The sequence below is a fragment of the Podarcis liolepis genome (genome assembly GCF_965112155.1).
Source record: "Podarcis liolepis genome assembly, chromosome: 1".
Classification (NCBI taxonomy): domain Eukaryota; kingdom Metazoa; phylum Chordata; class Lepidosauria; order Squamata; family Lacertidae; genus Podarcis; species Podarcis liolepis.
The window spans coordinates 17,164,624-17,188,499 of record NC_139554.1 but is presented as its reverse complement, the minus strand read 5'-3'; the positions used below and the strand labels follow the sequence as shown (position 1 = coordinate 17,188,499).

The following is a 23,876-nucleotide window of genomic DNA, read 5'->3' as shown; positions in this document are numbered from 1 at the left end:
TGCCGACACAGCTTAATGGAGGCCCTAAAAATGTTTCAACTGCATGCACAAACAGGATCAAATAAGAGCAGAACATAATTGGGTCTTCCTGATGCTCAGCCTTTGCCTGGCAACTGCAGCGAGTGCAGTCTGCCATCAAAGCTGGGTGAAGATGTGAAGTCTAGCCTGGGTATGACTAACACGGGCTCTGACTAACACGGGCTCTCTCCCACTGTGTAGGAATAATAGACATTCTTTGAGACAGTTGATAGCTACTGCCTCTGCTACCATCGTTTTCAGAGTGCTTATGTGGCTTCCATTCTTTCAACCAAGCTACACACACAACGAAGCCCACACCCAGAACTTGCCAGTCAATTTGGACCCAGGAGAGGAAGATATAAAGGAGTGCCAGGAAGGGGGGATAAAATCTGTTGAGCTGCTATTGCAAAATCGTGATTGCCTATGTGCTTTTATCTGGGTAGTGAGGCATCTCACTGGGGGGGGGGGGAGAGAGAGATAAGAATTACCTGCTTGATTTGTTCTAATTTGTCATCATCTTCGAGGAAGAAGGTGAGGTACATGTAGGACACATCCACATCACAGTTACCCCCATATTTCCGGTGTTCTTCCACTGTGTCTTTGCCACCAGAGAAGGCATGTTTATTGATCTGGAACAGAGATCCAAGGACTTCAGCAGGCTAGCTCTGGTCTACAATCTGAGCTACTTTTAACTATATATAAAGAAATTCTGCAAATCCAGTCATGGAGCAACTCCAAGAATCATAATGCTTGAAAAGTCCAGAGGTCATCAAGTCTATGTAGAGGTTGTCAACATTCAGCTCACTCAACTAATCCAGGACATAGTATACCACCATGGCCTAGTTTATTATACCATGGCTGTTATGTGTTACTCCTGCTCAGAAGCTTAAGCATGGCTTGCTTAGCGCCAACAAATCTTGATGTGAAATCTTTTTTGCTTTACAAACCTTGCTGTGTTTTAACTATGATTTAACTGTGATCTCAGTACCCTTCCTTAACTATGGTTTATTTAACCACCCTACCCTAGATGCTCACCAAACTACAAAAGACAAGCAGCTGGAAAATAAGCTAAACATTCGAGAAACAAGCCATGGTTTTTTGATCATCTGTGGGACAACTTATGGTTAAGTGGCAGGCCAGAATGACTAAAAGTGTGTGTGTGTGTGTGTGTGTGTGCGCACACACACACACACGGGTTTATATAATTGTTTTTAGGGGGCTTTTATTTTGAGATTAATTTTTTCAATTTGTTGAATATAAACTTTTTGCAGGGTGTATTGAAGGCTGGGGAATAAATTAATACAATACAGTAAAATGAGTAAGCATATGGCGTTATGCCAAAGGGTATGTGTATGCGCGCGCGCACACACACACACACACACACGAACCTCATAAGAACTGGAACTTTGCATAAGAGATTCATGCAACACACTGGATTCTCATGTCACAAAATAAGGGAAGCCCCACCTAATGCCAAAGCAAAACTCCTACTTCTATCTATTATTAAACAACTGAATGATAAAAAAATTATTTGTCATGAGATGACAATCTGAAACTGACTGGCAAGTTCGCTCTTAAATTCTCTGGGAGGATATATCTGGCATTTGGGCAACAGCATGTGAAGTAACCTGAAGGTATTTCAGAAAAAAAGCCAAGAAATCATGTTTTGTCCTGTTAAACCTTTGTTTTGTCTTGTTAAACCTTTGTTTTGTGCTTAATTCTTTATCCACGTACCACACTGCAACATACCCAGTGCACTTCCCTGGCAAAGAGTCATGCCGGATCGCCTTCAGGGGTCTGCAGACTTCATGTTGGAACACACTAAATGAACCATGTTTCAAGAGGAGAGTTGACTCGTCCATTCAGAGCCAGGCGGTCTGAGATTACAAACCACAGCAGCTTCAACACAGATTGATGCATTAAGCTTGGCTTGCCTAGCAACAGCCACCTTGTAGCAAGTGATTTCTGGTGCCTAGGACAAAACGAGTTCTGGTAGCTTGATTTACATCACAAGATGTCAATCTTTTAAAACCATGTGTATTTTTTAAAAAAATAGTGACACCACCAGGTGAACATTGACGTCAGCCCCAGACCTGTGCCAGATGAGCAAACAGGATGTTTAGTACATTAAATATTACATCTAGTTTAGCTGAGAGTGCAAGGAGCTCACTGTGTGTGTGATCCAGCCAGCTTCAGAATATTGCTTAGCTTCAGATATTTGTTAGAATATTTGTTTTGTTACAAACTGTGCAAGGAAACAAAGAAATTTGGTAAGCGGTTTGTAAAAGTAAGATGGTGCACTGGAACCCAGGTGTGATTAAAAATAATTGTATACACTGCCGACTTTTGTTTTCTTACCTTTGTTTTTATTTGCTTGGGTGTGTCAGTGAGAAAAATAGAGGAGTTGGGGTCACTAGAGCTCATTTTTGTTTGTGCACCTTGCAAGGCTGGAAAGAAGACAGAATGCAGCAACGCTGGCTTGGAAAAGCCGATCCGAGGGGCCACATCTCTCGTCATTCTGAAGTAGGGATCCTGGAAAACAACAACCAGGAACAGGCTTGTGTGCAAAGCGGAAAACAAATGATTCACAGTTGTTTGCTTTGTGAGTTCAAGTGATGCAAAATACTACATAACAAAGAGAAAGCCTCTTTCAGGATCTAAGGCACAATAGATAAGCTGAACCTGGCGAAGCTCTGAATTGATGATTTGCTGTTGGGAACAGAGAAGGACGTCTTGTTATTTGTTAGATCATAAGAGGAGCCCCCTGGATGAGGCCAATAGCTCATCTAGTCCAGCATCTTGTTCCCACAGTGGCTGAACAGTTTGCCTGTGGGAAACCAGCAAGCAGGGTTTGAGCACAAGAACATTCTCCCCTCCAATGGTTTCCACCAACTGATATAATAAATAACAACAACAACAACAACAATTTATTATTTATACCCCGTCCATCTGGCTGGGTTCCCCTAGCCACTCTGGGCGGCTTCCAACAGAATATTAAAATACAATAGTCTAGTAAACATTAAGAGCTTCCCTAAACAGGGCTTCCTTCAGATGTCTTCTAAAAGTCTGGTAGTTGTTTTTCTCTTTGACATCTGGTGGGAGGGCGTTCCACAGGGCGGGTGCCACTACCGAAAAGGCCCTCTGCCTGGTTCCTTGTAACTTGGCTTCTTGCAGCGAGGGAACTGCCAGAAGGCCCTCAGCACTGGACCTCAGTGTCCGGGCTGAACGATGGGGGTGGAGACGCTCCTTCAGGTATACTGGACCGAGGCCGTCTAGGGCTTTAAAGGTCAGCACCAACACTTTGAATTGTGCTCAGAAGCATTGCTGTGTCCAACAGAGGCAGCAGAGCACAGCCATCATGGCTAGTAGCCATCAGTAACCCTATTCTCCATGAATTTGTCTAATCCTCTTTTGAAGCCATCCCAATTGGTGGTCCTCACGACCGCCTGTAGGAGCAACTTCCAGTTTAACTATGTGTTGTGTGAAGAAGTGTTTTCTTTTAAGCATTACTGAACCTTGCAAGAGGAAAGGGAAGCATTCGTTCCATGGACTTATTTAAGTTATCTTACGATCCAAAGCTATATAATTATAGGATGCAATTAAGGGATACGCAGAACTCATCGAGCTCCGGTAATTACAGTGGTACCCCGCAAGACGAATGCCTCGCAAGACGGAAAACCCGCAAGACGAAAGGGTTTTCTGTTTTGGAGGCGCTTCGCAAGACGAATTTCCCTATGGGCTTGCATCGCAAGACGAAAGCCCATAGGGAAATGCTGGCGGTCGGGAGCAAAGACTTTCGCCCACAGCCGGCCTTCAGAAGAGGACCTCTTCTGAAGGCTGGCGGGGGGCAAAAGTCTTTGCTCCCCCCGCCTGCCTTCCCCCCCCGCCTGCCCCGGGCGATCTTAAAATGCTGGCGGGCGGGAGCGAAGCGTTCGCTGCCGATCCCCAGCATTTTAAAATCTCCAAGGGACAGCAGAGAAGTCTCTGTCCCGGGGAGATTTTAAAATGCTGGGGGTCGGGAGCGAAGCGTTTGCTGCCGACCTCCAGCATTTTAAAATCTCCCCGTGTCCCGGGGAGATTTTAAAATGCTGGGGGTCGGGAGCGAAGCGTTTGCTGCCGACCCCCAGCATTTTAAAATCTCCCCGTGTCCCGGGAAGGTTTTAAAATGCTGGGGGTCGGGAGCGAAGCGTTTGCTGCCGACCCCCAGCATTTTAAAATCTCCCCGTGTCCCAGGGAGGTTTTAAAATGCTGGGGGTCGGGAGCGAAGCGCTGCCGACCCCCAGCATTTTAAAATCTCCCCGTGTCCCGGGAAGGTTTTAAAATGCTGGGGGTCGGGAGCGAAGCGCTGAAGGCGGTTTCCCTAGGAACGCATTAATTGATTTTCAATGCATTCCTATGGGAAACCGTGCATCGCAAGACAAAAAAACCGCAAGACGAAGAGACTTGCGGAACGAATTAATTTCGTCTTGCGAGGCACCACTGTATACAGCTTTTTGGCCAGCGGCAATAGATTTAATGGAAGTGTTTTAAAAGATTTTAAGAAGAAGCGTTTCCTACCTGGTCAATTGCGCATGGGATCAGACACGGAATGTTGCTCTTGTTGTTGAAGATCTGTGGAAATGATGAGCTGAAGGATGGAGCTGCTTGAATAGCAGGAAAACTGATTTTCCCTAGAAGGGAACAAATCACACACATTTGTGAGTTTGCTTTCAGCAGCAAGCTAATGGCTTTAGACTTCATTTTGTGAGTCGCTCTGAGGCAACTGACAAAAGTGCCCCTAGGACTGAAGTGCTAGCACCAGCTATTCCACAATTTAACAAGGACAAAATTCTTTCCAGTATGTTTACTGATGGAATTTTAATCTTGTGCTTCCTTCAAGGGGTTCAGGATGATTGACAAGGTTTTCCACCCTCCATTTTATCACAACAACCTTGGTTGTGACCCTGATTCTTTGATATAGTTGCTGAACAACTCCCACTGGATTTTTGCTTCTATTCATGAATTGCTAGAAACCTATCGGGAACTCACCTATACAGTCACTGTCCGTAAAACCGAAGATTCCTTTCACTTGGTTGAAGGTCACATGCTTTTGGATTTTAACAATGTTCCTATAGAATCCTGGGCTCATCCTGAGAAAGAAGGGGAGTCAAAACTAAAAATTAAGACAAGGAAAAGAATGCCTTCTGGAGAATATTCACAGGGCAGCACCACAATCTATTCTACTTTTTTTTACTTACAGAACTACAGAAGCAAATTATTTATACTTAAAGAACATTTACAAAGGAATATTTTTATTATTCCCCCTCCCCCGAAAAGGTGTTGAAAAAGATCACTATGACACTAAGATAGTACAGTCGTATCTTGCAAGTCGAAGGAATCCATTCCAGAAGTCCGTTCGACTTCCAAAACGTTCGAAAACCAAAGCACGGCTTCTGATTGGCAGCAAGAAGCTCCTGCAGCCAATCGAAAGTTGCAGAAGCCCCGTTGGACGTTCGGGTTCCAAAAATAGTTCGCAAACCGGAACAGTCACTTCCGGATTTGCAGTGTTCGGGAGCCAAAACGTTCAGGAACTAAGCTGTTTGAAAACCAAGGTACAACTATAGTAAGTTATCTTTGCTCCGATTCAGTACTTTCTCAGCAAAAGTCTTTTGTTTTCCCTCCAAGTAAAAATAATGCAAAATTACTGCAATTGTCTTGGGATGCCCCTTTCAGACCAGGCTATTTGTAGGCTTGTCACCGTAAACCAAGTAACAAACAAAACATAATTAAAAGATTTAATTACAGTGGTACCTTGGGTTACATATGCTTCAGGTTACAGACTCCGCTAACCCAGAAATAGTGCTTCAGGTTAAATACTTTGCTTCAGGATAAGAACAGAAATTGGGCTCTGGCGGCACGGCAGCAGCGGGAGGCCCCATTAGCTAAAGTGCTGCTTCAGGTTAAGAACAGTTTCAGGTTAAGAACGGACCTCCAGAACGAATTAAGTACTTAACACGAGGTACCACTGTATAAACAGAGCTATGGTCACCCTATGGAGGGCCATAGGCTAACTGCTCCCGGTTAAGATGTTTGTAGGTAAGAAAGTATACCATATTTCTCTGACCAAAAACGTATGGAAAAATATTCTAGGTCACTTTGAACTGCTGTCTAAAAGGAATATTTGTAAATGATAGGGACCAACTTTTGCAGTCCATGTGCTGCCAGCCAAGAGAGACAACACATGCAGTACACGTAAAGCTTATTTGTGCAACGCCATCTGCTTCTATGATAGGAACCCAGGGAGCTGCCTGAGGACGATGGAGATGACTGGCCCATCTTGCTTAGCCTTGTCTCTGGCAGTCGCTCTACAGCAGGGGTCAGCAAGTTTTTTCAGCAGGGGGCCGGTCCACTGTCCCTCAGACCTTGTGGGAGGCCGGATTATATTTTGGGGAAAAAATTGATGCATGAGCCCCGGTGGCTGCTTACCTGTGTCTCGCAAGTAGCAGGGGCTGGCGGCGGCGGGACGATGAGCGGAGCGCGAAAGGGCTCCAGAAAGGGGCTGCTTAAAATGGCGGCCGCTCAAGCGCTACTGCTGCTGGCACCAACAAAGCCCAGCCCCCTTCCTCCTCTAGGCAGGGCGGGGAGAAGCCAGGAGGAGGGAGGGAGGAGGCGGCGCCGCTGCCGCATGAAGGAGAGGGAGGGAAAGAACGTGTGTGCTGGTGCTCCATGCGACAATTCCTGGACTGTCTGCGGGCTGGATCCAAAAGGCAATTGGGCCTGATCCGGCCCACAGATCTTAGTTTGTCTACCCATGTTCTACGGGATTGCAGGCAGCAGTCTTCCCCTGCCCTACCTGGAAACGCTGGGGATTTAGCGCTGCTTTACCACTGACCTATGGCCCTTCCCATATCTCAGGTGCTGTTTTACAGTGGGCCTCTGTAAATAAAGAATTTTTCATTTTCATTCCCCCTCCCTGGCTATAATTAAGATGAAACCAAGAAAAGGCAGTGACTGCGGTGATTATGCTCTCCAACCAGACTAGTGTACTTAAAAAAGAAAAGACAAAAAAAGGAGTGGAGCCAGATTGACTCAAAAGTTTTACATTTTACAGTCCTCAGGTCTGCAATCCCTGGAATATTAAAACTCTATGGAAAACTACAGGCAGCTTCCTTGCTGGCCTGTCAAACAATCAAGTGCAACTCAGTTCAAGATCTGGTTTCCTTTTGATAAATTCCTATTTCCTCTGAAGCTGAAATGACCTCGAGGGGTTGCAGAAGCATTGCGCCCCCTACTGGCACTTAATATGATAACCATATGCATGCTATAACCCTCTGGGATTCTTCCTTAAGGCTCGAGGGCGTGATAAAGACACACTGGGTTAACCGGTGTTTAGTGGAACCCAAAGAAAAATGCATTTACTTATTGAAATTTTTAAAACTGCTTAATCAAATCTCCCTGTACTACTACTACTATTATTATTTTTACATAAAACAATAATAATTAGTAAAAACACAAATAAAATCAGTAAGATATTTAAAATGAATGTAGGCGGTTTAATTATGTTTCTGGGGAGGCTTGGTGAAATAGGCTTTCGGCAGGTGCATATGAGAATATACCAAGGGAGTTCCCAAGCACAGGTGCTGCCACGTTGAGACAGACTCCTTGCAAATTGAACATTATACGGCATTTCTAAAAGTGCAAGTTCCGCAGATAGAAGTGATCAAATAGGCATTGCTATTTCCTTCTTTAATAAAAGCATTACTTTTCAGTAATATTCCCTTTCTTCTTACTGAACAAAGCTCATTTTACATCTGAAGGCAGCCCTGTATAGGGAAGTTTTTAAATGTTTAATGCTGTATTATGCTTTCATATATGTTGGAAGCTGCTCAGAGTGGCTGGGGCAACCCAGTCAGATGGGTGGGGTACAATTATTATTATTATTATTATTATTATTATTATTATTATTATTATTAGTCAAGCCTTGCCATGTACTGCATCTTGTTATCTTGGGGGAAATGGTTCATCTCCCCCTGCCACCCCAGCTAAATTTGATAGAAAGTTTGAGATCACAGAAAACAACAGAAGACTTTTGATCATGCAAAGTTTCAAAGAATACTTAGAAATGTACCCCAAATATTCCAGATCAGAAAAGATGAAGGTTTTATTTATGTCAAATCCGCAGGCTATAATGTCCTTGATGTTTTCTATGGCACACTGATAAGCCTTCTCAAGTGTCATATCCTTCCACAGGTACTTCTCATCATCAGTTATCTGTATGACTAGGGGAACATTAAATACTTCCTGTAACCACCTGGTTAAAAAAAAATGAAACAGATTTAGCTTTAGGGTGGGTTCTAGTTAAATCATTAGCCAACATGGTAATCTTCATACAATAGTGCAATCTGGGTTGAAATTAAATTATTCACAGATTCCTTTGACAGACTTTACAGAATCGTTTTCTCAGCTGCAAAGACTCTCCTAAATTGATTTATTTTAAAGATGTGGTTATGCACACTATGGGTATGCATTGTCCACAATATTTGATTTGGACCTCAATTTGGCACTTTGGAAAGCAACCAGCCTCAATCTGAAGTGCTTCAGAAGAGATCAAATCCATGCTGGGGAAAAGCGACTTTGTTTCTATTCCCTGTAGGAAAACAGCTATAATCCCCCCCCCCCCATTTGACAGAAGTGGATGAAATTTGCAGGCAGAGTAGCCCCTCCAGACTGGATCAAGCCTGCCAAATTATCTGGATACTAAATGCTGCAATTGTGTCATGTAATCACAGAAATGGGTAAAGTGCATTTCCTTTCACTGCTACTTTGACGAAATCTTGGTTGTGCAAACAGCAATAAAAGTATTTTAAATCTGCATTCATACTTAGAAAAATCGAAAGAATTCAAAGAAACATGCAGTTAGTTCCACAAGCAGAAGGGGACTTCAGAGTGGTGCTTTCTAGCAAACTGCTTGGGAAACAAAGAGATTTCAAAAGCAGACCATGATATGGCATGAGGGACAGGAACATTTGTTCATTTTACTTCAACCATTTGTACACTGCTTAATCACAGTGGTATATGGGAGACCCAACACAATAAGACTAACAATGTGTTGATGCTGTAAAATTAATAAGTGTCCTAGAATTAAAAATGTCTTTAGTAAGTGCTGAAAGTTCTACAGGATGAGTTTCACAAAACTGGGACCACAATACTGAGCTCCTTGTGGTACAAGCGACGTATCTGAGTCATGGGGGACCACTAACAGAGACTCCCCCAACAACCTTATTGATCAAGTGGTGAAATAAGGGATCAGGCAGTCCCTGAGGTATCCTAGATCCAAGTTTTTAAGGGCGTTGTAAATGAATAAAAATAACCTTGAACCTGGCTGCCAGTGCAAGCATTTGAGCCACCCAGAGTTATGTGATGGCCATAATCTGCCCCTCCATCAATAGTCTAGCCACAGCATTTTGCACCAGACCAGTAGCCCCAACAGTAGCCCCACTTAAAAGGCACTGTAATGGCGGAATCCTGCACAAAATAAAATAAAAAAATCCATTGAGCTACTGCAAGCACCTTGCATGAGCCCATCTTTGATGTCAGTCAGTTTTTTTATCCGTGTAAAGTTTTGCTGGCCATTGAATCGTATCAAAGATTAATGTGGTTACGTTACTTGTCCCATTATGTGTTTTCTGTCATTTTTTTGTACCAGCAGGAGAATCCAGTTTCTGTTTTGTGTATATTAAAAAAGTCTTCAAACTCCCTCTTTTCCTCTCAACTTACAATCAAGAAGCAGAAGCAGAATTCCCTGGGCAGCCCTTTGTTCTTTCGGCTGCTGCAGAGTGGAACTGCAGAAACCTTTACACTTCTCTGTGTTGTTACCTTGGCTCTTCTGCTCATCCACATTTGTACATTTATTACAGTGACGCCTGTCACCTAATTCAAGCTGCTTATCTTTGTGGCAGATAAGACAGAGAACAATGTTACAGACAAGGGTGGGGAGATGGATCTGGCCAGGTGGTCAGATTTTTAACCTCCCTACCCCTGGAAGGGCAAGCCTGACGGGTAGGTGTGCCTACCTGCCAATTACCTGACATAACAATAGTATCAAATGTTTCCCCATGTGGTTTGCGTGCCTTGATGATCAACTGGTTGTCAGTGCTTGCAAAGTACCGTTCAAAGGGCTTTGCAGGTGCTACGGATCAGTGGGGCCTGCCAATACCCTTTTGCTCAACCACATCTTTCCCTGCCCCACGCCTGACATCATATATGGCATTGGTTGTAGGGCAGGTGGGTGTGGCTTGGCCAAAACAGCCTCAGGACCACGGGCCAGACATTATCCAATGCTGTCGTAGAGAATGATCTCTCCTAGCTGAGCAGAAATAACTTGTTTCCCATGTACACAGAAGCCACAGCCATGAACTCAAATAATAGGATAATGAAATCTGCCTAAAGTCGCCCAGTGTCCTAAAGGGGTGTGCTGTTTGGGGAAAGGCATAGAGTAGAGCACAGATGTGGTCCACCAGGCATTGTTGGAGTGCATCTCACATAATCCCTGGCCATTGGCCATGCTGCATAGGACAAGTGGGGGCTGGAGCAAAGAAAACGGAGGTGTCAAAGTTGAGAATCACAGAGAAAGGAAGGGATTCACATTTGGCAGCTGTTTCATTGCCCAGCCCATTCATGAGTTACAGTAGCAATTGCAGCCCTATTTCTGCTTACAAAAGGTGCCTCTGCCATGTTGTGTGTGTGTGTGTTTTTGCAAACTCCCCTTAAATGCCTGCCCCCGTGCCTCATTCCATGGTCTTCAAGAGGTGTCCCCCCCCCAATCACCAAGTCCATTTGAAGAGGTAAAAGGGGTAAGAAGAACTCATCCATAAATTTCCTTCCATTCATGGATCTGAGCCCCAATTCTATGAATCACAGGTTCTGATTGTCTAGCGCTTTGTATGTTGTCTTAAACGAGTAGCAAATATATAACATGAAATGTTATATACTTCCAGAGTTACTTACTTTGTGAAAGTAAATGGGATAAGGTGACCAACATGCATTGCCTCCGCTGAGGGGCCTCTGCCGGTGTATAGGTAGAATGGCTTCTTATTTTCATAGGCATCAAGAATTTGGTTCATATCTCTGGAAAAAAGTAAAGACACAGAGTTTGACTTTTTTAAAGAAGAGCTTGACAAAATGAAAAAAGCACGAGAAGTTCCAAAGAAGGCAACATGTCCTTTTTGTGACTGCAATTTGTGTTTTAAGGAAAATATTGTAATTTAAATAGTGCAACTGGGGCTTGCATGCAGTGGAAAAACCTGACTGACACCCCAGCTATGCAATCTAAAGAATTATGCCAGACTCCTTTACCATTCACCCCACAGGAAAGTTGGCTTTTGCTTTCTCTGGCAGAGATGTATGTGAAATAGTACATGGTACAACTGTACAAAATGTGAAAGAGGCTGACAAACCAGCAATTAAACCTACTTACCTGTGAGAAAAGAAGATTCCTCTGCGTAGGAAGTGGTGTGGTTTATGCCCAGTAACTCTTTCTATCCGGTTGATGAGGTCTTTATCAATTTTGCTGCTGCCAAATCGAACTGAAGACAACCAAAATGGGCAATAGATATTATTATTATTATTATTATTATTATTATTATTATTATTATTATTATTATTATTATTTACTACTACTACTACTACTACTACTACTTTTATTATTATTTAGTTGCTTGTTACACAAAAAGGTCTTCAAGTGACTTAAAGCATATTCACATAGTACAGTACAGTCATACCTCGGGTTACAGATGCTTTGGGTTGTGTGTTTTCGGGCTGCGCACTGCGCCAAACCCAAAAGTACTTGGAATAGGTTACTTCCAGGTTTCAGCGCTTTGCGCATGTGCAGATTCGCAACCCGCGCGTGCGCAGACGTGGCGCTGCGGGTTGCGAATGTGCCTCCCGCAAGGATCACGTTTGCAACCCGAGCGTACACTGTATAGGTAAAAATACAATATAAAATTATAGATACATTCAGCAGTGATATGCTGCTATCTAAATCACCATTGAATTAGCAATACAGCATAGCAACATGATCCCACCACTCCAAATAAAAACAAGGGAATTGTTAAATATTTTGGCTCACCATTACCCTTAAATGTCTACAAAAATGTACAAAACTACATCTACACTCTTCTTTAATCAGATTCCTGATTCCCTTTTCAAACTGAGCTACTTCATTCTCAGTAAAAGCTGTCAGAGTTATAGTGCAACCTTTAGAAAGTTTATTCAGAGGTAAGTGCCATCAGATTCAATGGTTCATATTCTCTAGTTAGTGTGCTTTTGACTGCTGCCCTAGAAGCACAAATCACCCTCTGAAATTTCTCATTATTTCATTCCTTCCTTAAGACAGACTTTTAAGGCAATGCTGAACATAAGACCAGATAGATCAAGTCTGAGGAATATCTAGTTCAGCCTTCTGCTTCTGACTGTGGCTTGTGAGAAACCTCCAGGAAACCCACAAGAAGGGTTTGAAGACAAATGGTGTTAGGCAGCAATACTGCCTCTCAAAAACTTTGAAATAGAAAGGGCCGCTTGATGGAAAACTTGGTTAATCTGAGCACTTCATGACAAAAATGCAGCAGACAGAGTATGTTATATTATAGATTTTAAAAATCTTTTAAAAATGGACAGAACACCACGTACCTATAAGTTTATCATAATCCACTCCCTTTGCATTGGATGTCTGTACTGTCCACGGGTCTACAAAATCATTATCTTCTGTGTCTCCTGGACCATTACTGACTGGAGTGAAGTCTGTTGGAGGGGAACCTGGTTTATATTCCTCACCTGTCGCTGTTTTATAGCTCAGTTTTAATGACAGTAACAACTTAACTGCTGTGTCAATTTCATCCTGGGGGGAAAGAAGAAAACACACACAAGGCAGTGTTCAGGTTAATAAAATGCAGAAAGCTGTGGCCTTGCAGCTACATTATACAGAACAGGAAATGTTCTATATGCATGAAATCGTGTGTGTGTTTTTTGTGTGTGTATATACATACATACATACATACATACATACATATATATGAATGAGAGAATGAATAACAGGTTGAAGACGAAAGTGGATGGGGCAGAGAGATGAAGCAGCTGGCTCTCCAAACTCCATGTAAACAAACCAAATGACCTGCTTGTCTAACCTTGAGCAACGTCACTCAAGGTCTCCATTTCACTTTTCCACTTGCAAAACTAATACAAATATTTACTTACCTTGTAGGGGCTCTGTAGGACTTGAAAGAGTTCTTAAATGAGCAGAGAAGCTAATATTTCCTTTACAGACTTGCCCTAACCACCCCTATCTGCTGCTATCAAATCCCACCTGAAAACTCATCTTTTCCACTGTTTCCCATTGGCTTAGCCCTTTGTTCAACACTCAAGTGCATTCTTACCCATGTTTCTAACCTATTGCTAATCTAAAATGCCCTGAAAATACAACCAGGTAACTAATTAGCCTATCAAATACATTACTAAAACATGGGCCACAAACAACAAGTTTTATTAAAAAAACACACCAGGCACGTTCATAGAAGGTGGGCTTATTAATGGACATTAGCCATGAGGAGTCAAATGAAACATCCTGATTCAGAGCTCTTACTGCTGGACATGTAGGGCTGGGGTGGAAACAGCATGGTAGGACTACTGCACTGTATCCCAATATATCTGGATAAGCACCTTAGAAAATATGATTCTGGACTAGAGAGACCCCTTGTTGGATTCAGAAGGCAATTTTAAATGATTTTGGACTCAGACACAGGACACTCCCGCTGGCAAAAAGAGTAGGTAGGAAGAGAATATATTTTTGCCAAGCCCACCTTCCCCTTGCAGTCTGAAAAGTGTTCCAGAGGGTTGAAGGACCCCCTAGAACAGTATGGGGGTAATGCAGGAGGCAGAAGGGGGAAACTGAGGCAAAAAGCCTCTCCCCGTTTTCCTCCAGTAGGCATGCCCACTGGATCTCAATCCTTTCACCAACCAGAAGGAGCGCTTATGCTTCTGGAAGGGACACTCTAGATCAATCCCTTATTTATTAAAAGTCTCAACCAAGGAACTTAGAAATTACTGTTTTTGTGAGATAGCTACCTTTTTAAAAAAACAAACACCCCCCCCTTTTTAAAGGAGCTTGTAGAAATTCAGTTTTATTAAAAGGCTATCTATCTATCTATCTATCTATCTATCTATCTATCTATCTATCTATCTATCTAAGTTGCATAACTAGATTCTACTAAAATAAAATTCTAACTGGAAAACTAATATTGCTAAGAGTTCAGTTAATGAAATACAATTTTACCTTTGGTGCTTTCTCAGCTTTTAGCGATCTGACTTTTTCTCCTTGTGCAGTCACTTGTTCAAACAGTTCAAGTGGATTAAGAGAGCAAAAGTCACAATTCTGAAGGTCTGCCATTTTCAGGAGTGTGAAGGATCTTTTCTGTTTATGGTTTAAAGTGCAACTTGCAGCTTCTTTTTATCCAGAAACTTCAAAACAGCCTGGAGGAGTCTAGAAGATAAAAGACCATGTATGCTTTAATCTTTGGTAGCTAGTTTTATAAATATTGCATAGGTCAAGCATTATTTTTTATGTGCAAACACACAAAATAGGATTCAAGTTTTTCAAACACATGTATTTCTAAATCTAAGAATACTGTACATGAATACATCGATTTAATATTTAGCATCCACCTGGTAGGCCCAACAGAGCTTTATTACCGGAAAACAAACCTCATTCCAAAATCAAAGTCAGAGGCCTTCCTGAAGCAATTAGGCATGGCATTTACAGAGAAGCTTGCTCAAGCCAAGCCAGTTTACAAACGTGTTTGTCATCAAGGGCAAAGGTTCCTTAGCCTTCCTCCCATCTTTTTGATCTGACACTACTCTGGGCATCATTTAGCACTTAAACAGCTCACTCCTATATGTGCATTATCATTCTGCTGCTCTTCGCTGTAAGGTCCCAGAGTGGGCCACAACAATTTAAAGTACATTAAAAACAGTTTTAAAACTTAAAATTAATATATGTACTCACAAAAAGGGTGGGTTTTGAAAAGATACATCTCAGGTGTCAAAGGCCAGGGTGTACTTTCAGCATTCGCTCAAAGCTGTTTAATAAAGTTGCCAGACCCTCCTAGGTGGGGAGGAAGTTTTGCAATTTAGGGGCTGCCATAGAGCAGGCATAGGCAACCTTCGGCCCTCCAGATGTTTTAGACTACAATTCCCATCATTCCTGACCACTGTTCCTGTTGGCTAGGGATCATGGGAGTTGTAGGCCAAAACATCTGGAGGGCCGAAGGTTGTCTATGCCTGCCATAGAGAATGAATGCCCTCTCCTTGGTGCTGTAGCTGGGAATGAATGCCCTCAACAGGTGCTGTAGCTGGGAAAAGGCATGCCTAGCCACCGAGGCTACCTGAGCCTCCAGTGACAGCACCCCAAGGTGTGGACCTGCTCCTTCCAGGGGAGTACAATGCCATCCAGGAAGGTTGTCTCCCCACCTCCTGTACATGAAAACTGGGGACACATATCATCTCTGTCTTTTCAGGATTCAACTTCAATTTCTTGGCCCCTATCCAGCACATTACTGCTTGCAAGCACCACTCTAACATTGCATCTGCCTCTCCAGATTCAGAAGAAGAGAAGAAGAGTTTGGATTTGATATCCTGCTTTATCACTACCCTAAGGAGTCTCAAAGCGGCTAACATTCTCCTTTCCCTTCCTCCCCCACAACAAACACTCTGTGAGGTGAGTGGGGCTGAGAGACTTCAAAGAAGCGTGACTAGCCCAACCAAGGTCACCCAGCAGCTGCATGTGGAGGAGCGGAGACGCGAACCCGGTTCACCAGATTACGAGTCTACCGCTCTTAACCACTACACCCCACTAGAACAGAGAGATAAGAGTTGGGTGTCATCCAAATATTGATGACACTTCATTCCAATGGCAGCTCCCAAAGGCTTCCTATAGATGTTAAATAGCATGGGGAACAAGGTGGAACCCTGAGGGACCCCACAGAACAACTCTCATGGTGCTGAACAGTAGCTTCCCAAGCTACTTTCTGGAAACAGAAAGAGGAAAGAGGAACTGTTGAACCACAGTGCCCCCATCTCCATATCCTAGAGATGCTCCAGAAGGACACCATGATCAACAATATTAAAAGCTGCAAGGGATCAAGGAGAATGAGCAGGTTCATACTCCTCTATCTCTCTCCTGACAAATGTCTTCAACCAAGATGGTTTCAGTGCCATGGTCAGGCATGAAGCCAGAATGGAACAGACTTGGAAGTTAAGTCCCACAATTTTCATGGGGCTTACTTCCAAAGTGCTGTTGTAGCCTTCAAAAGGAAGCCACAAGTCCCAGTGTGTAAGCATATCCTTTCACAGCCTTGAATTTTCAGCAATTTCTCCACAATTCTCCACTTTCCTTAAATCCCAATACAGCAATATCCCTTTTCACTGCAATACTCCATCCATTTGCTTGATTGCATCTCAAATATCACTTCTGGAACAAATACACCATACAATGCATCAAACTAAAGCCAATCACTGTTTTAACTTGCTGAGTAAACCGTTATTCCTGGAACTTGACTTGGGAAATGAGTATCTGCTTTAGATATATTAATTACACTTCTGCCTAGCTCTGTGGCTAGGTGTATCATTGCTACTTTTTCCTCAACACTTAAAAAACAGGGTTCCCTAGTATGCTTTGAGAATTCTATTCCACTCATCTACATGCCATTATTACGATGCCAAATGCTTTGCCTTAGTCAATTACGCTTATGCAAAAAATTACATGTAATAACTCTTCCATCTCCACTTCTCCACTCAAAAAATCTATTCCCATGGGATCTAATTTCAGTCTCAATTTTTCTTAGAAATTTTCTGCCAATCATTTTTAATGCATTTTACTTATTCAACGAATAAGTGAAATGGCAAACTTATACAATGTCTGCTTTTGAAATGAGGAAAAGACAGGGTATATTTACAATTTTCAACCTTCAGTTTGTTTTCCAGATGAGCTCCCAAAAACTGGTGCAAACTCTGGTAAGCTCTATGCATTTGTGTGAGCAGGTTGTTCCATTCCTGAAGTGCTCACACAAATGCAAACTTTAGACCCCAGAAGGCAGAAAGCCTATCAGTTAAGGAAGTATTAAAACCCCACAGGTGCTCACTTTCGCTGGCTCCTGCTTAAACAGGACAGTATCCCTGCCTTCTCTGTATAACACAAGGGAACACTGAATTTTAATTGCCCTTATAAGGTTATAATACAGGGGTCGGCAAACTTTTTCAGGAGGGGGCCAATCCACTGTCCCTCAGATCTTGTGGGGGGCCGGACCCACTGCCACCTGAAAGCACCTCCCCTCCCCAAAGGCCCCTTCCCTATGCCACTCACACCTCGTCTTCGGCAGTGTTGGTGTCCTCTGTCTCGGCAGGGCACGGAGCCCATGCTGTTGGCCTGGGCGGTGGAGGCAGCTTCCACGCCGATGCCGCTTACTTCCGCTTGGCCAACAGGGGAAGGAAGGGGCAGTACCCGGGAAGGAAGGGGCAGTACGCAGATGCTGCTGGCCTGGGCAGCCTCTGGGTGCCACCGCTTCCTCCTGCTTGGCCGCCTCAGCAGGAAGGAAGGGGCGGCGCCCAGAGGCATCTGCGGCTTCTGATTGGCTGCAGGAGCTTCCTGCAGCCAATCAAAAGTCATGCCACATCACATAAGTCAGTCTCCGTGCGGTGAGGCCTCTGTGCTGTGCCTGTTTAGCACAGGGACTTACTGAGCGGGTGGCAGGGTCCACAAGGTTCGCGGGCCGGATTAACGAGCCCGGTGGGCCGAATCCAGCCCGCAGGCCTTAGTTTGACGACCTCTGTTATAATATATAAGAAGATTTACATTAATGTTCTTTGCTCACTCCATTACAAAATCAATAAATATTAACTTGTCAAAGTGTATGATTAACAGTGTATTGTTAAATCACTAGCATAAGCAAAAATGCCCCAATCTTTCAGAATGAAGCAAAAGAGTACAGATTTTCAGGCAATGTACCCAGGAGCCCTGGAATTCCTTGGAAGCTTACCAGAGCCTCCTCAATCTGAAAATCAATAATGGTTGTCAAGCTTTTCTGCAAGACAGCTTCCCTCCCCGTTTCCACCACCTGCAATGTGCAATAAAGTGCATATTGGGAGTATTCTAGGGCATATTCTCAATTTGTGTGAGTCCATAAGCCCAGCTGTTATATGTGAACCCTAAGATAACTTCCCAAACCCTCTGCAAGACACAGAGGTTCCATGGCAAATATGCAAGCTGTGTACAATATTCCTTATCAGGGAGATAGTTGTTGAAAGGCCTCCCAGAAGGTAGGAAATGTGAAAACCAGAGCAGTAACACACTCATGCGGATGGTCAGCCACAGTGCCCCTTCAAATGTTTATTTGGAGGGCAGGGGAAAGCTGAGAGGTGACTGGGAGGCAACTTCAATCACTAACAATGTTCTGTCAGAAAACAGCAAGCAGTTCAGCCTTCTTCCAAGTGTCTAAGTATACAGTGGAAGCTCGGGTTGCGAACATGATTCGTGTGGGATCCACGTTCACAACCCGCAGTGTCTGCAATCCGCAGCAGCGCATCTGTGCATGTGGGGTTGTGATTCGGCACATCTGCGCATGCGCAAAGCGCAATTTAGTGCTTCCGCAACCCCCAAAACCGGGAAGTAACCTGTTCCAGTACTTCCGGGTTTTGGCGGCCCGCAACCTGAAAAAATGCAACCTGAAGCATCTGTAACCCAAGGTATGATTGCACACAGCTCTCAATTTGGGCTCTTATTGTACACTCTGTGTTTTATCTTATTGGTCTGCTAAATGACTGCATTTTGGCGGGAGGTCTCTGCCAAAAAATGAACGTTTTATGTTACATTTTATTAATGCTTTAAATTATTATCTTGTGTTTTAATATTGCGGTTTACTCTGTGCCCTGTAAATGGTACCAGGAACATGTGCTGATGGGTAGCTATATAAATATAGCAATAAATAGTAATAACTTTTTTTAAAAAATAGCTTGTAGCACTGTCTGGTGAATAGTAAGAAAGGCTTGGAACTATTAGCACTCAGTACTTTAAGTGTTCAAAGCACTTATATTATGTTATCTCAGTAGATCAATATTAACATATTCTGTGGAAGATGCAAACTTTGAACCCAAGATTTTGGGGTTGACAGCTTAGTCTGCAAAGGCAGCTCTTTTTGACAGACATGATTGCTAGGTGCATGTTATTAATTCCTTTAATAATCATGGAAAGTCTGTATGACATATACATGCCTTAAAAAGACCTGTGCATGGAATGCTGCGAACCCTAATTGGGACAATGCTGATGACTCTCAGCCTGCTCAACTCACAAGTTCAGAGTCAGCCTTGTAAGCAAAGCTATTTCTCAATTGGATTACCCCACTTTTTGGAATAGGGCCCGGAGAGACAACCGCCATGAGATGCCATGACAGACCAGTGATTCACTGGTTTCCTCTGAATTGCAGCAGCTTTCCAGGATCTCAGAAAGAAGTCTCTTTGCTAGCCTGGCTACAGGAGATGTGACCACTAGGGAGCATGGATAGAGACTGTAGCTCATTAATCCAGGGCATGCTATGTAGGCAGAAAGTCCCAGTTTCAATACTCCACATTACCTTTAAAAGAGGGATCAAATAGCATCTGACAGGAAAGATCTTTGCCAAAGACCCTGGGAAACTGCTGAGCTAGATGAACAAAAGTCTGACCTTGTGTAAGGAAGCTTCCTATGTTTTCCAAATCCACCTGCAACTCCTTCTGCCCCCTCTCCTGGGTGAACAGCTTTCTTAAATAATAAAAAAGCCTTTCTTAAAAGATGTAAGGGGAGACCAAATCCAAACGTTGAATAATGGTTATGAATTGTGAAGCCTCTGGTATGAATTTTGCCTCTGCCAAGAACTCACCAGGTGACCTTAGGCAAGCCACTCTTATCTCTGTCTCAGTTCCCCCTCTGCTGTAGCAGAGATATAATAATGGTGACTTACCTTGCAGTGTTGGTATAAGGATGATAGTACATGTGAACTTCAAGGATGTAAAGTGTTTTTTTTTAAAAAAGGCAAGGGCTATACAAATACTAAGTATCATCATATTTTGGTTAAGGTGATCTAATAAACTAAGTGCCCGGTCTCAGGGTGGACAAAAAGGTCACATACAATGTTTGCCATTCGGCAAAGAAAGTGGTGATAGTGGAAGTGGAAGCAGAGCTCATGCCCCCTCAAGATAGTCCAGACACACCAGTCTTCTTTCCTTCAGAAAGGGACTCCAAACAAGAAATTCCCCCATGTGGAAATGCTACATTTGGGGCATGATAGAGGTATATAAGATTACACATGGTGCGGAGGAAGTGGATAGGGAGACTGATTGATTGGTTGATTTCTCTCTGTCTCTCATAATAGCAGAATCTGAGGCCACTCAGTGAATGTTGGAATATTCAGGACAATCAAAAATTATTTTTTTCATTAAAATTATATACTGCTTGATTGCAGAAAAAACCTCAAAGCAGCTTGTACAAGAAAAACAAGACAATAAAATTTTCACTAAAGACTTACAACCATAATTTAAAACACTGAGGAAGTTAAAACTACAATAGAATAGACCAAAACAAATTAAAACTCCTAAAAACTTTCTAAACATCTGAGTAAAGGTACCCCTGACCGTTAGGTCCAGTCGTGGACGACTCTGGGGTTGTGCGCTCATCTCGCTCTATAGGCTGAGGGAGCCGGCGTTTGTCCGCAGACAGCTTCCGGGTCATGTGGCCAGCAAGACTAAGCTGCTTCTGGCGAACCAGAGCATCGCACGGAAACGGCATTTTACCTTCCCGCAGGAGCGGTACCTATTTATCTACTTGCACTTTTTTGGCATGCTTTCGAACTGCTAGGTTGGCAGGAGCTGGGACCGAGCAATGGGAGCTCACCCTGTTGCGGGGATTTGAACCGCCGACCTTCTGATTGGCAAGCCCAAGAGGCTCAGTGGTTTAGATCACAGCACCACCTGCGCCCCAAACATCTGAGTAGGCTTGCCTAAATAAGAAACATCTTCAGCAGGCACCGATAGTAATATAGTGAAGACACCCGCCTGATATCAATAGGCAGGGAATTCAAAGATGTTGGTGCCGCCACACTAAACGACAGAGTTCTTACAGATGCAGTGCAGGTATTATGTGGCACCTGTAAAAGTGCCAATTCTGTCGATGGAAGTGGTTGAGTGGGCACATATGGGGTGAGGAGATCTCGTAGTCAGCTAAACAGATCCCAAGATGTTAAAGGCTTTATAGTACCTTTCCCACACAGGGAACACTGCTGAACTATGGCATTTGTTCCTACAAGATATAGCCGGTCCTACTTTTCTAGAAAAAAGAGACGCTGGAACCATAGGCGCCGACTCCATGGGGCTTGAGGGGGCCCGAGCCCCCTCAAAAATTCGTTTGGGGGGGCTCTGCCCCCCCAATAATCTCCGGCACCCCTCCAGCAGAGCGCCACCGCCGCCCTCCCCCAGCCCAAAATGCACAGGGTCGGGCTGCATGCCTCCTGCCCTCCCTCCCGAGCAAAAGCTCCACCCAATTTCCGCTCCGGAGCTGATTAATAGGCGCAACACGCTCTCCCCTATTCGCTCACGAGGAGGCGGCGCCACTTTATTTGCATATTCATGAGCTTATTTATTATTCATGAGCTTTCCCGGGCCCCCCCAATATTTTTTATAAGTCCGCGTCCCTGGCTGGAACTCACCACAAACGCTTCCCTTGTTCTCTTACAACAGCAATGGTGCCCACCTGAGAGGTGCCAGAACTTAGTTCTGGTGAGTTCCAGCTGGGGGAAAAAACCCCTGTAATTAGCAATGACTGAGGACTGCCAAAGGGGATTGCCACAACAGCTAAACACTGACTATCTGTTGCTGGGAATCGGTGAGTGGGGCAGAGGGCCACTGTGTTTGCTTCTGTGGGTTTCTCACAGGTGTTGGGGTGGGGAGGGGATGAAGTAGAGGGATCCTTTTTCCACATGTGGTGGTCCTGTAATCAGCGAAATCTGGTAAGTAATTTACAATGAATTAAAAAATATATTCAAAAAAATCTTCCCCCCAAAGCTGGAGGCATTCTTTTTGGGAATGGTAACAACCAAAGTCCCTAAAAAACAAAAGAATTTATTATTATACGCCAACACTGTGGCTAGAACCTTATTAGCACAAACCTTATTAGAACAAAGGTGGAGAACAAATATGGTACCCACTAAGGAAGAGTGGCAGTTTAAAATGCTTGAATATGCTGAATTGGCAGGTATAACGAATAGGATAAGAGAAAAGGATGATAAGAAGGATTGGAAAATGTTTATTGAATATTTTAGGATCCGGTATAAACCTAGGCAGGTCTTCAGTAAATCCCGCAGAATAGGAGCTAATACAAATCAACGGAGGAAGGAATTAGAAGATTAGAAATTTGGAATATGCAATTTAATAGGAAAAATAAAGAAACCAGGAAAAGGGTGGAAGTGAAGTCACCTGGTATTGAGCTGTAAGTCCAGATTGGTATGAAAGTTGTACTTAAAGTGGAGGGAAGGGAATGTGGGATGTGCTGTTTTTCTTTTCTGTCTCTGTATTAAAAATGCAAATAAAAAAATTAAAAAAGGAGACAAGGTGAGGCAACTGCCTCAGGCTGCAAGATCCAGTGGGGGAGCAGATCCAGATGTAGATCTCCCCCCCCCCGCTTGCTCCTGATGTAGTTCTTCCCTCACCCCTTCTTCCCTGGTGGGGAGAGGTGTGTGTGTGTCAGCATTTTGGGGGGGGGTCTGCCTCAGGCAGGGCCGGGTTTAGGCTTGATGAGGCCCTAGGTTGCAATTTAATATTTTAATGTTTCAATATTTTAATGTTGTATTTAATGTTGTATTTTAATCTTGTTTTTAAGTTGTATTCATTCAACTTGTTTTTATTATTGCTTGTTAGCCGGCCTGAGCCCAGCCTTAGCTGGGGAGGGTGGGGTATAAATAAAAATTATTATTATTATTATTATTATTATTAGGTTTGATGGGGCCTTTTATAAGACCAGCTGTCGGACCTAACAGATATCTAAAGCCATTTGCACATAACAAATAGGAGCCTACACAACCATAGCTGTCAACTTTTCCCTTTTCTTGCGAGGAATCCTATTCGGAATTTCCCTTAAAAAAAGGGAAACGTTGACAGCTATGTACACAACACAAATCACTATTGCTGTATGTAGGTTTTGTTTTATTTTTATAGTCTTATATTTTGGAAATGTACATCCAGGTTTTTTTTCTTTAATTTTTTTTTGGGGGGGGGCCTACAGAGTGGGGCCCTGAGCAATGCCTTGGGCTGGCCCTGTCTTTTTTTGGGGGGGGGAAGCTACATGAGAGAATAATGGGCACATTATATATAATGGGCACCAAAGGGTGGGCTGCAGGGGCGCCTCTCCCCCGACTACTCGCCTCTCCCCCCCCCCCCCAGCTCCTCACCTGCCTCAGGAGACAGCCGCTTCTCTCAGCGCCTCTGGAAGAAGCCGCGATTCCCCTTTGCATCAGCCAAGTGCGTCGCTCATCGCCGTCCGGGCGGGAAACACGCACCTGAGCCCGGAACCACCGGTGAAGAGGAGCGAGAGAGGACAGCTAGGCCCATGCCCAGAACTGCGGAAGGGAGGAGGCGAGGTCTTCGGTGAGAGCCGCGCCGTAAGCCGAAGCGGGCGAGCAAACAAACAAAAACACAGAACGAAGGACGTCGGTGAAGGGGGTACCGGGGGGGCCCCGGACCGTTCGACGCCGGGTCGAGTTTCCTGGGGGAACCGTTTCAGCGGGAGGCACCTGCCCACGCTGCGAAGCCGA

The 23,876-nt window shown here is 43.8% G+C and overlaps 1 protein-coding gene across 4 annotated transcripts in view; it reads right to left on the bottom strand.

Moving 5' to 3' along the window:
• Positions 1-23,876, bottom strand: part of WARS1 (tryptophanyl-tRNA synthetase 1) — a 26,681-nt gene extending 2,805 nt beyond the window's left edge. Inside the window, exons 1-12 of one of the 4 annotated variants that reach the window (XM_083519181.1) lie at positions 23,514-23,600; positions 21,777-21,857; positions 19,671-19,837; positions 14,324-14,530; positions 12,685-12,892; positions 11,474-11,582; positions 11,005-11,124; positions 8,126-8,308; positions 5,047-5,147; positions 4,576-4,688; positions 2,377-2,550; positions 507-647 (exon numbers count right to left, since the gene is read on the bottom strand). In XM_083519181.1, coding sequence (XP_083375307.1) covers positions 507-647; positions 2,377-2,550; positions 4,576-4,688; positions 5,047-5,147; positions 8,126-8,308; positions 11,005-11,124; positions 11,474-11,582; positions 12,685-12,892; positions 14,324-14,437 — 1,263 coding nt within the window. In that variant the 5' untranslated portion in view covers positions 14,438-14,530; positions 19,671-19,837; positions 21,777-21,857; positions 23,514-23,600. Of the gene's footprint in view, positions 1-506; positions 648-2,376; positions 2,551-4,575; positions 4,689-5,046; positions 5,148-8,125; positions 8,309-11,004; positions 11,125-11,473; positions 11,583-12,684; positions 12,893-14,323; positions 14,531-19,670; positions 19,838-21,776; positions 21,858-23,513 lie in introns of all 4 variants that reach the window. The other 3 variants (XM_083519182.1, XM_083519179.1, XM_083519180.1) reach the window with 3 other exon arrangements.